The following is a 13,309-nucleotide window of genomic DNA, read 5'->3' as shown; positions in this document are numbered from 1 at the left end:
TTTCATACACACACATACAACTACCCTGTCTTACCTGACCTCTTGCAGATTTATCCTCCTGTCTCAGCCATAATTTAGTTACATGCTTATTTGTACTCTGCTTTTCATTCTTCATGAAAGTTTTAGAAGTAGATGAGTGGTCATTCAACAGTCCCAAACATGATTTTTCATCATACACTAATATTCTTTGTGGTGAATGCATCAAACTTGGATCCTACCGGAAAATAGACTTCAATCTTAATATTATAATAAAAGTATACACAATTGGTCCTTGCACTTAATGACTGCCCCAGAATCCCCAGGATCATGTGATCAAAATTCTGGGAGTTGAAGTCCACAAGTCTTAAAGTTGCCAAGCTTGGACAGCCCAGGGTCTAAGCTAAAAAGTCAGCATCTTCTGCATTTGTGGCTGGTCTCAGAAGCTAAGTAGGCTTAGTCTGGGTTAGTACTTAGTTGAGACTCTACTTGGGAATCTCAAAAATGTAGATTTGCCTGGGAAATTTAAAAAATCCTAGAAGGCAACAATAAACTGGTAAGCTTCTCAAGAAAAGTCTATGGATAAAAATTTCTAAAACTAGGTCTCCAACCTTGGCAACCTAACTTCGTGTGCTGGGCTTAAAGTTGTCAAGGTTGGAGACCCCTGCTTTACGAGACAAACATAATTTGTGGACATTCTTATATTTTTCTAATTCAGAAGCCACAGGTGTCTTATTTGTTAACCAATACATTTTTATTTTTTTAATCAAAATGTTAAAATATGTATGTACATGCATGTAAATATTCATGTATATGGTTTTTTGTGCATTTATTTTCTTTTTATATGTGTGTTTTTTAGTTCGCTTTGTTCTTTCCCCCCCCCCTTTTGGAGATTGTATTTTAATGTTTTGAATAAAAAAATAAAAATTTATTGGCTAAAAAAAATTAGAAAAAAGAAGCCACATATGTGATTATCTCCAAAATGTTCTGAATAGAGACTAATTCAAAACCTTCATTGTCCAACAGCTTATTTACATTGCAGCAATTATTTCATCCTTTTTTTTTCTTTTAGGCAACTTTTAAAGGTTGGATGGACATAATGTATGCAGCAGTTGATTCAACAGGAGTAAGTCTTAGACAAATTTATTTTCTACTTCTTGTGTTAATTCTAACCAATGGTCCAGTTGGAATGTAATATAAAGGCATCTTTCAAGAGCTAGTTTGATCTAATGGCTAATGTACCAGGCTAGAAATCAGGAGAAGGTGATTTCTACTCCTGCCCTAGGCATGAAAGTTGGCTAGGTGACTTTGGGCCAATCATCAGGAGACTGTGAGTTCCAGTCCTTCCCCCGGCATGGGAATCTGGCTATTTGGGCCAATCAACAGGAGGTACTGAGTGCTGGTCCCACCTTAGACATGAAAGCCACTGGATGACTGTGGGCCAGTCATTCTTCTTAGCCCAAACAGAGCCTTGGTAGTACAGTGGTCTAAAGCACCCTGTTATTAAGATCAGCTGCCTGCAATTACTGCAGGTTCGAATCTCGCCAGGCTCAAGATTGACTCAGCCTTCCATCCTTTCTAAGGTAGGTAAATTGACGACCCAGTTTGTGGGGGCAATAAGCTGACTTTGTATAAATATACAAAAGGATGAAGGCTATTGCTTAACACATTGTAAGCCGCCCTGAATCTCCGGAGAAGGGGGGACATATAAATCAAATTTAAAAAAAAAAAAGAGGAGAAAGGAGTATCTTCATCAGCTTATTTATAAAAATAATAAAGGTGAGATATTAAAAAAGTAAATTAAATAAATAAAAAGAATCTGTTCACAGCCACAATTAATGTCAGATGAAATATGAGGCTGTTCCTTGTCTCTGTAGAGGATGGTGACATCCAGATGCTTTCTAAAGCTATCTTCACACTATATATGCATAACTTAGTGAGAAAGAAAATATGTATGTAGTTTAGGTAAACCATTCTAAACCTGTGCAATTTACACTTGGAGAAACTCTTCTCACACTGCCAAAACATGTGACTAATATGCAGACTAAAATAGGAGGTGGAAGTTTGTGGTACATTCTTATAGGAATCCAGCTAGTCTGTTTTCCCTCAACTTCATCCCAATACAAATACTGCCATGTAGACAACTCACAACTGCCAGGTAGACCAAGCAGGAAACATGGCCGTGTAAGATCATTCCGGTGTAGAGTAAAGCCACATTAACAGCCCAATAACTCAGGAAGGGTCCCTCCTGAGCTTCTTGCTCCATCCACTAGGCAGCTGTGGGCTATACTCTCTCTTATCTGACCTTTTTCTAGGTAGTTTCTCTTAGCCTGGTCTCTCAAGGTCATTTCCACATACCATTACAGTTACTGGCAGTGTAGTTGTCAAAGGTTGGACTTCTTCAGCTCCTATATAAAAGTGCAGGTTTCCTCTGTCTAGTTGTGTCCGGCTATAGGGGGCAGTGCTCATCTCCATTTCCTAGCTGAAGGAGTCAGTGCTGTCCGAAATTGCTTCTGTGGTCATGTGGCCATCACAACAATGCGCCAATTGCCTAGGACATTGTTGTCTTCTCACCAAAGTGTACCTATTTATTTGCATTTGCATGCTTTTGAACTGCTACGTGGACAGGAGCTGGTGTGAGTAACAGGAGCTCACCCTATTGTGCGGTGCTCAAGTCTCGAACCTGGGCTGTCAGCTTTCCAGCTACCAAGCTCAGAGTCTTTAACCACTGAGCCATCACACCTCTGTCCCTCAGCTCTTAGTGGGTGCCTTATTCAGCTGCCACTCCCATCTTGCACTGCCTGTCTTCACCATTTTGACTTTTGCTCTAAAATGCCTGGCCTATGCAGCTTATTTCTTGGGGGGGGGAGTTTGGGGGGAGCAATATATGGGGATCTGGGAATGTCATAGGAGGCAAAATGCAAGCCCTCCAGGACCTATGCAAAACAAGCTATCCCTCCTATCCAAAACCTACTTGAGATTCATCTTGGATTGTCGTAAACTGGTATAAAGTGGGATTGCATTATATTGTGTTTGGGCAGCTAAATTCTTCCTGTTGTTGAGTTCTGTGCCTGAGGTATAGAATTTGTAAGAAACACAAATATAGAAGCTTCAGAATCGGAAATGCAATTGGAAGGACAACTGGAGAAAGGGAGAGATTCTGCTGGGTTTTTTTTCCAAAATGGGAACTGGTTCCCATTACATCTCCTTCTTCAATTTCTGTCTTATTAACTAAGTGGAGAGTGATGTGGGAATCCAAGATAAACAAAGTGTTCCTAAAGCCAAACTGCTCCTTTATTTGTTTATTTCTATCCCATCTTTATTATTTTTAAATAATAAAGGACGCAAACATGTCCAAAATACCTTCCTCCTCCTATTTTTCCCACAACAACAATCCTATGAGGTCAGTTGGGCTGAGAGAGGGGAACTGGCTCAAAGTCACTCAGCTGCCCAGCGTCACCCAGCTGGTTTTTCATGCCTAAGGCAGGATTAGAACTCTCCCTCTCCTGGTAATTGGTCCAAGGTCACACAGCTAGATTTCACGTCTAAATTGGAACTAGAACTCACCGTCTCCTGCTGACACTCAAAGTCCTGTAGGCATTTTCATGCCTAGGGCAGAACTAGAACTCAGTAAAGTAATGTCACCTATGAGTTGATCCCCATTCATGGACACTGGACATATCTGTGTCTTTTATTTGGTGAAGTATGGAAATGATTTGCTATTGCTTTATTTTGGGTTGTTTTCCCAACTCTTCCAACTTCCAAGACTAGCTCATATTATACAGATGTATATACAATGTTCAGGTTGTTGTAATAAAAGAGCCAATTGAGAGAAGCTTAATGGAAAAGCTGAAGGCTTCAGATAAGCCAAAGTAGAAATTCAAGTTATTATGTAGGGCTTGCTAATTTTTTAAAATTAGTTTGACATTGCTAGCCTTCCTTGCAGTAATTGAATAATTACACAGTAATTACCCACTTGCAGATTCTTCCTCTTCAAACTGAGACTGAATTACTGTCTCACCATAATTTCGGGAGCTTGAATTTTGAATAAAATCTGTGAGTTGAAAATGATGCTATTGAAAGAAGCCGTTGTTGTTGTCTATCTAATGGGAAATATAAAGCACATGTCTATTTTTGAAGTGAAGCATCTTAGATTTAATATAACTTATTCCTGTATTCTGCAGAAACAAGAGATCTAATCAGACTCATTGTGTCTGGTTTCATGGAGCAATGGTGTTTATGGCCATAAAATCGAATTTGGAATTGCAATCATAAGTTGGGCCATTTATTAAATAGATCCTCATGTGACTGACCCAACTTAATGACATTTTTGAAGCAAATTTGTGGTCATTAAAGACCATGGTCGTTAAATGAACCTATTGTCCTCAATGGGAAGATTTTTGCCAGAAATTGGAAGTAAGCACCAGTTTCCCACAAAAAAACATAGTAAATTGCCAACCGCTCAAAATGCAGTTACACGACACCAGGAATTGGGCCCCCGGATGTTGGAACTTTGAATCTAGATGATAAGTATCTTTTTGGGGGTCCATCGTAACTCTGAATAGGTAAGCAACCAGTCGTAAAACGAAGATTATCTATAGGGGTTAGATAATAGGAACTGTTGAAGTGTTTGCTTCTCGCTTCTACATATCTCACAATAATTGTTCCGAGATAATGAGCACTTATCTTTATGTAATTGCAACCTGTGGAAAAATATTAATATCTGTGTTGATTCATATATCAGATTGCACTAAGAGATCTTCTCTAGCAAACACAGCTCTTGACTAGCTATAAAGGTTTTTTTCTCTCCCCAGTCTAAAAGCCACATCTCTGTTCTTCATTTTTTGCAGGTTGAGCTTCAACCAAAATGGGAGCACAGCAAATATATGTACATCTACTTTGTGATTTTCATCATCTTTGGCTCTTTTTTCACTCTGAATCTTTTTGTGGGGGTCATTATTGACAATTTTAATCAACAAAAGAAAAAGATAAGTATCCATGTTTCTTGTCTTGCTTTGTGCTTGCGGAATGGAAAGGAGAATCTCAAGAGTTAGTAGGGTGCCACCCCTGATTGACTTTCCATAGGTGGAAGGTATCAAGAAGTCAATTTATATTCATTTTTTCTTCTGTTAGCAGAAAGGAACTTATTTTTTTTTTACATAGAATACTTGCAGATTCTTCCGCTCCAGTTTTGGAATAAATTTTGAAAAATGCTCAGTTTTATGTGAATGTCAGAGGAGAAAAATCTTCTCACTTTTATTCTCTCTTTTTTTGCGGTGTGTATGTGTGTGTGGAATGGGGAAATTTCAGTTCTATTGTAGGGCAGTAAAATTGGAACATGTATATTAGGAGGCAAACACTATTGGGATGAAAACATTTTCATGTTTTTAATTCTTAGTTCTCAAAATAGCAAATCTGGAGCAGAGAACAACTTAGCTTTAGGACAATGTAAGGATTTCAATAGGATCAGCAAAGAGTTTTTGATTTGTTTGTAATAATTTAGCATGGCTTCAGAAAAAAAGAAACATGAGTGATGTTTCAAAAATAGACTGTTGGCTTTGAAACAATGCAAAATGCACTGTCAGTAATATTTGTTGTGCTTTCTCCTTGTACTTCGGTGGTCAAGACATCTTTATGACAGAAGAACAAAAAAAGTACTATAATGCCATGAAAAAACTGGGATCAAAGAAACCTCAAAAGCCTATACCAAGGCCAACGGTAAGAATACTCTCTAAAGGTTTATCATAGAATAAGTTTGCAAAAATAAACAGGGCTACCAACTTCAAATCAATCTACTTTATCTGAAATGCTGTGTAGGGTCTCCTGCTTGAGCTGGAAGACCTCCGAAGTCCCTTCCAAATGTATTATTCTGTTATTCTATTCTATTCTACTTAATAGTCAGGTTTAATGGACTGATATAGATCCATTTTTAAATAGGTTTTTATTAAGTTTCATTATAAGATAAAAATATAGAAGAAATAAAAATTAGGGAAATAAGAAAAGGAAAGAGAAAGGGGCAAGGAGAGAAAGAGAAAATGATTCCTGACGTTATTTTTTTGGATGTAGTAGATCACAAGGATAATACAACCTCAGCCTTTTTCTTTACATTTTTACAAAATTTGAAGCCAATTCTTTAATCATAAAATTCTTAACCCTTGAAACCTCAGATTAGTGCAACTCACACAACATAGTTACATGGGCAAACCTAGGTGTCCCTGCTGTGAAAATTAAAGTCTCTGGGTAGCCTTCAAGGGCAGCCCCATGTAGAGCGCATTGCAGCAATCCAGATAAGGAGGTAACCAATGAATTTTAGGGCTAAGATTATACATTAGAAGTGGCAGAAATTTCATTATGGACAGGATAATCAAATTTATCACCAGCAAGCAATCCAGGAGACCTTTTTCCAGGATTAGAGGGATGATCTTCTGCCCTAAAGAAGAGCAGGTTTTTTTTTTCTTTTACATCATAACTTACCGTCTAATACAGGTAGTCCTCAACTTACAACAGTTCATTTAGTGACTGTTTGAAGTTACAATGGCAGTGAAAAAAGTAACTTACTGTATGGCCGTATTTCAAACTTATGGCTGTTGCAGCATCCGCATGATCAGATGTTCAGAATTCAGATGCGTGGCAACTGGCTTATTTATTTATTTATTTATTTATTTATTTATTTATTTATTAAATTTTTATACCGCCCCCTCTCCCGAAGGACTCGGGGCGGTGAACAGCCAGAATTAAAAACACACAATACAAATATTAAAATACATTAAAACGAAATTAAATATATATGACGGTTGCAGTGTTTTGAGGTCACGTGATCCCCTTTTGTGACCTTCTGTCCAGTACAGTGAATGGGGAAGCCATATTCACTTAATAACCGTGTTACTAAAGAACTGCAGTGATTGACTTAACAACTGTGGCAAAAAAGGTTGTAAAATGGGATAAAATTCACATAACAACTGTCTCCCTTAACAATAGAAATTTCGGGCTCAGTTGTGGCCATAAGTTGAAGACTAAGTCGAAGTTGTAATTATTATAGATAACAGTTCTTTGTTACACAGATAAGAAAATAACACCGAAGCACCAATAGTTTATTTCTTGATTGCATTCAAGAAATAACATAAATTATTGGGATCAGTTTTGGAAAATAATGAGTACGGCTGGGCTTGCTTTGGAAAGAATTTGGAAAAAGTGTTTTGGGTTTTGTGGAAACCACAGAGGGCCTCTGCTGTCATTAAAGCAGTTTCAGCATGAGCCAAAACAAAAGTTTCAACTACTTTAAAAGTTGCATTGATTTTAATGAGCAGAGTCATTAATAAAAATGACTATAAAAAACTATAAAAAATAGTCACAACTATTTTTTATTATGCAAATCTAAAAAATAAACCACTATTCTAATGAAAGGTGGAAAGGTGCTTTGTACGATTTGGGTTTGTGCAAAGTCAATGCACTTCCGCACCCCCCAAATATACAATATTTCTGTTGTGGGGCTCTTGGTGCTGTTTGAGCTTGGTTGTTTGCTTAAAGACATTACGTTACCCAACTAGATAACATCATCAAACATCTGCAAGCAAACAACCAAGCTCAGGGAGCACTAAAGACCCCACAGTCGTCATCCTCCTTCTCCTCCTCCTCCCTTCTCCCCTTCTCCTTTTCTCCTCTTCTCCTCTCCTCCTCCTCTTCTTCTCCCTTCTCCCTTCTCCCTCCCTCCCTTCTCCACTCCTCTTCTCCTTCTCTCCTCCTCCTCTTCTTCTCCCTTCTCTCTTCCTCCTCCACTTGTCGCCCCTCCTCCTCCTCCCTTCTCCCTTCCTCCTCTTCTCCTTCTCTCCTCCTCCTCTTCTTCTCCCTTCTCCCTTCCTCCTCCACTCCTCCTCCCTTCTCCCCTTCTCCCCTCCTCCTCCTCCCCTCCTCCTCCCCTCTTCCTTCTCCCTTCCTCCTCCCCTCCTCCCCCTCCTCCTCCTCCCTTCTCCCTCCCTTTTCCCCTCCTCCTCCTCTCCCCCTCCCTCCTCCTCCTCCTCCTCCACCACCACCACCTCCTCCTCCTCTCAGCAAACCCCACTCCCTTCTACCACTGATGATATTACCTAGTTGGGTCATGAAACAACTGCAAAAAACGACCAAACTCAATGAGCACCGCAGGATTCATAGTTCAATCCTGAGCTACAAATCTCTTCTGTTGATTGTTAATCTTATATTAAATCCTGAACAAGTTTGCTTTTCTTCTTCTTCTTCTTCTTCTTCTTCTTCTTCTTCTTCTTCTTCTTCTTCTTCTTCTTCTTCTTCTTCTTCTTCTTCTTCTTCTTCTTCTTCTTCTTCTTCTTCTTCTTCTTCTTCTTCTTCTTCTTCTTCTCCTTCTCCTTCTCCTCCTCCTCCTCCTCCTTCTTCTTCTTCCCGTTGCCTCTAGAACAAGTACCAAGGATTCCTTTTTGATATTGTGACTCACCAAGTGTTCGATATTGCCATCATGAGCCTCATCTGCCTTAATATGATTACAATGATGGTGGAGGCAGATGACCAGTCTCAGGAGAAGATGCATGTCCTGAACAAGATCAACGTTCTCTTTATCACTCTGTTCACAACTGAGTGTGTCATGAAGCTGGTGGCCCTGAGACATTACTATTTTATCAATGGATGGAATATTTTTGATCTGGTGGTTGTGATCATGTCAATTGTAGGTAGGTTAATCTTACTGGGGGGTTTTTTGGGGGGGGGGGCATGCCAGCTAGAATTAAGCACCAAAAACATTTGAAGTCCACAGTTAAATTTTGCCTACTGAAATAAATGGTGTCAAGGGTTAAAGAAACATCTCCCTCGCAGCTCCTTGTTATGCCCAACTGGACACTGCCATATACCTACAGAGGCATTTTGGTGTCTACTTCTCCCCAAAGGGACAGGAGGCAATAGCACTTGGTGCTATGGTCCAAACCCAACAAAGATCTCTCCAAAGATCCAAAGATGAGGCTAGTGGTAGAACCCAGATGACCTTCTATGGGATCAGATGCTGGGTTGGTTCTGTTGGTATTTGCACAAGAGACCTCTCAGTATTGTAGGTTACATTGGTAGGAGAGAGAGAGAAGGAGAGAGAGAGGGAGGGAGAGAGAAGGCTCCAATCCGGGACCCTCAAGCAGTCACATTCACGACAAACCATTTTATACCAAATTTATATTTTATACCAAATTTATATTTTGCTGATAAAGGGAGACTAGTATAGATCTATTGGAGCTGAAAGGCGAAAGGGATGCAGCATGATCCCTCCCACATGCTGGGGTAGACCAGGTGTCTTGATAGACACACACACACACACACACACACACACACACACACACACACACACAATTTATATTTTGCTGATCAGCAAAATATAATTTTCTTTATCAGCAAAATATAAATTTGGTATAAAATGGTTTGGTTTTTAAAAAAAAAACCAAGATTTTTATGCAGCCCTAGTTCAGTGAAATCCCAATCCACTTGGTTTACGTAGGAAGAACCTGGCTAAAGAGAAATACATCTATCTATCTATCTATCTATCTATCTATCTATCTATCTATCTATCTATCTATCTATCTATCTATCTATCTATCTATCTATCTATCATCGAGAGAGAGAGAGAGAGAGATAGATAGATAGATAGATAGATAGATAGATAGATAGATATTCTGGAGGAAAGCAGTAGCAAACTATTTCTATTGTTTCAAAGAACCTACATGGATTTGTGCATGAAGTGATTGGAATGAAGTTTGACTTAATTTATATGATTTACATGGTGGACCATAGAACGACTGACTATGGGTGGCTCACAGCAATATAAAGATAATAAAATACATTATGAATAAGAAGAGAAAAAGAGAAGGTAAATATTGGACAAGTAAAACATACAGAAAAAAATGGTCAATCAGTGAATGCAGTCTGTAAAGACAGGAGCTTTAACTAGTCTAGCCTAAGGCTTGGGAGAACTAAAAGATTGAAGGAGACATTGCTTTAAGCAGATTAGGGCTCCAGTGGTGGAAGGAAGAGAGCATCCAATAAGGTAGAGAATCATGATCCTCCTTCACTGGGGGAACATATCATTCAGACCACTTGCATTGTGTAACCTGACAGGAGTTATGTTCTTTGAGATGTTTAGGGATGATTATCTTACCAAGGGACTTTAAAAGTGTGCAAGTTTAACAGTACAGATTCATTAGACATTGCATGTCTTTTAAGGAAAATTGCTTTGGTTTTAAAAGTTGCACTAAAATATCCAGGCGTTATTGATGCTCTACCAACATTTCCATGGAAATAGTATGGAGAGCTCCTTCCTTCCTTCCTTCCTTCCTTCCTTCCTTCCTTCCTTCCTTCCTTCCTTCCTTCCTTCCTTCCTTCCTTCCTTCCTTCCCTCCCTCCCTCCCTCCCTCCCTCCCTCCCTCTTTCTTTCTTTCTTTAGTGTTAGCCTATGAGCCATGGTGGTGCAGTGGTTATAGTGCAGTACTGCAAGCTACTTCTGCTGATTGCTAGCTGCCGCCAGTTTGACAGTTCAATCCCACCAGGCTCAAAGGTTGACTCCGCTTTCCATCCTTCCGAGGTGGGTAAAATGAGGACCCAGATTGTTGGGGGCAATAGGCTGACTCTGTAAACCGCTTAGAGAGGGCTGGAAAGCACTAGGAAGCGGTATATAAGTCTAAGTGCTGTTGCTATTGCTATGTCTACACCCACTGAGGAAGAATCTGATCCCTTTTGTCTTCCTTTCAGGTAACGTGCTTTCTGGGATTGTAGTCTCTTTCTCACCCACGCTTTTCCGGGTGATCCGTTTAGTACGGATTGGACGAATCCTTCGGCTCATTCGATCTGCCCGAGGAATCCGGACTCTCCTTTTCGCCCTGATGATGTCTCTCCCTGCTCTGTTCAACATTGGCCTCCTGCTTTTTCTGGTGATGTTCATTTATGCCATTTTTGGCATGGCCAACTTTGCATACGTCGTCAGGGAAGCTGGGATTGATGACATGTTTAACTTTGAGACTTTTGGGAACAGCATGCTCTGCCTCTTCCAGATCACAACTTCTGCTGGCTGGGATGGGCTCCTCAGCCCCATTTTGAACACTGGGCCTCCATTTTGTAACCCAAAGCTCAACGTTCCTTCAACGTCTTCTAAAGGAGATTGTGGAAACCCTGCAATGGGGATCATCTTCTTTGTGACTTATATCATTATATCTTTCCTCATTGTTGTGAACATGTATATTGCTATCATTTTGGAGAACTTCAACGTGGCCACAGAAGAAAGCACCGAGCCTTTAGGGGACGATGACTTTGAAATGTTTTATGAGGTATGGGAGAAGTTTGACCCCAAGGCAACCCAATTTATTTCATATTCTGAGCTGTCTGACTTTGCACACGCGTTAGTGGATCCCTTGCGCATCCCTAAGCCAAACAAACTTGAGTTGATCGCAATGGATCTTCCCATGGTCAGCGAAGACAGAATCCACTGCTTGGACATTCTCTTTGCTTTCACCAAAAGGGTTCTGGGAGACTCTGGAGAGATGGACATACTGAAGCAACAGATGGAGGAGAAGTTCATGGTTGCTAACCCATCCAGGGCTTCACACGAACCAATCACCACCACCCTCCGACGTAAGTATGAGGACACTTCGGCTATGATCATTCAGAAAGCCTTTCGGAGTCATTTGCTCCAACGTTCCATGAAGCAGGCCTCATTCTTACACCGTCACAAAAACTGCGATGGAGACATCCTGGAAGAAGATGCTCCAGAAAAGGAAGGTCTCGTTGCCTTTTTGATGAATGAAACTTATAACCGAAAGATGGAAGAGTCACAGACACCGTCCTTGGAGTCTATCCCTCCCTCCTATCACAGCATTGCAGGAGACCAGGATGGTGATGATGGAGACCACAAGGGGGTTTGTTACCAGAAAATGGCAGAATCTTCTAAGAGTGACAAGCTTAGAGATGGTCAATTGTTCCCCGATAAAGACAAGAAATCCAATGTTTAATCAAGGACTTCGGAGCATAGTATTAAAATAAAGATAAGTTGCAACACATACTGAGAAGAACCCTTACATATCTTAGTTATCTAAGAGTTGTTTATCTAACGTTAAAACATTTAATACTTTTGACTATGTTAGGTTTCTGGCAGTTTGACAGCAAGATGTTACAAACCATGTTCCTAATTGATCTATTGGGAATCTGTTGGTCAAGCTGAGATGATAATTTCCTGGCTGCCATTGAACTAAAATTCAGCTTCTTTTGTTCAGCATGGATCAAGCTGGCAATCATAGAACTTTCCCAGATGTTTCAATTTCTGATCAGCTTCTGACTCATAGTTATGATTCTCTGGAACTCCTAACCAAGGAACAGTTTTGATGCAGAAAGGCAGAAGCTATGACTCTCATAACCACCTTTGGATACAGTTTGAATGGTATTTCCCATACTTTTTGTCTTCAGTAAAATAAAATCCAGCTTTCTCTAAATCAAGAAGTTGAGAAGAAAACTTCTCAATCCTCAGATCCTTCTCTTGCATTTATTTGTGGTAACAGTGTGGTAAGATGGAGAGCTAATAAATTTTGCAAATAAATAAATACATTTGGGGAAAGGACACTTATGAAAGAGAAATTTCCAGGAAGAAAACTAAGGTTGGCCAGATTGCTGCTCTAGAAGACTTTTAATTCAGAATGAATCTTTTGAACTGAAATGAAATAATTTTGAATGGAGTCAGCAATGGACAGACTGACTTGCCATTCATTTACAGATAGTCATTTACAGGTTATGCAATGCTGCAACATAATTGTTGATTTAAAATGATACATAAAATGCTGTTGTTATTATTGCTGCTTTGATCATTTTCATTTTATGTTATATGGGTAATAAAATGTAACGGCTCTTTACAGAACAGCAAATATCAATCAATGATAATTAACTTCCCCAGGCACATTTTAATTTTAGTGTTCTCCTTTTATGACCAATATAGATTGCATGATTTTACTGACGGGATACTTCTACTGGAAATGCACTAATATACAATCTAGTATGGCAAACGCATCTTAAATCATCATGGCATGTATATCAAGTATTGTAACCATGTTACTGCCATTGCTATGGAACAATAAACATACCAAAAATCAAACCTGTGTAGCCAAAACTAATTCCCCAGAAGTAATTTGTAGCAATAGCTTTTTATTTTTTAAACTCAATATTTTAATATTATTTTAACTATCTTTGGTAACGAAGCAGATTGATTGTATTGATAGTCTTCGATTTAATGACGACAGTTGTGCCAAAATTTCTGTTGCTAAGCGAGGCAGCTGTTAAGTGAGTCACACCTGATTTTATGATCATTTTGCCATGG

At 39.5% G+C, this 13,309-nt stretch overlaps 1 protein-coding gene across 1 annotated transcript in view; it reads left to right on the top strand.

Annotated features, from left to right (window-relative positions):
* Positions 1-13,087, top strand: part of LOC117654779 (sodium channel protein type 5 subunit alpha-like) — an 82,143-nt gene extending 69,056 nt beyond the window's left edge. The window contains exons 25-29 of the mRNA XM_087893691.1: positions 1,049-1,102; positions 4,827-4,964; positions 5,590-5,694; positions 8,381-8,651; positions 10,705-13,087. Coding sequence (XP_087749817.1) covers positions 1,049-1,102; positions 4,827-4,964; positions 5,590-5,694; positions 8,381-8,651; positions 10,705-11,957 — 1,821 coding nt within the window. The 3' untranslated portion in view covers positions 11,958-13,087. The remainder of the gene's footprint in view (positions 1-1,048; positions 1,103-4,826; positions 4,965-5,589; positions 5,695-8,380; positions 8,652-10,704) is intronic.
* Positions 13,088-13,309: the final 222 nt, after the last annotated feature.

This window comes from Pantherophis guttatus, chromosome 4 (assembly GCF_059756535.1).
Source record: "Pantherophis guttatus breed Tessera chromosome 4, ASM5975653v1, whole genome shotgun sequence".
In the NCBI taxonomy this organism is placed as follows: Eukaryota; Metazoa; Chordata; class Lepidosauria; order Squamata; family Colubridae; genus Pantherophis; species Pantherophis guttatus.
The sequence above is the reverse complement of the archived record's forward strand: the minus strand, read 5'-3'. Positions and strand labels throughout refer to the sequence as shown.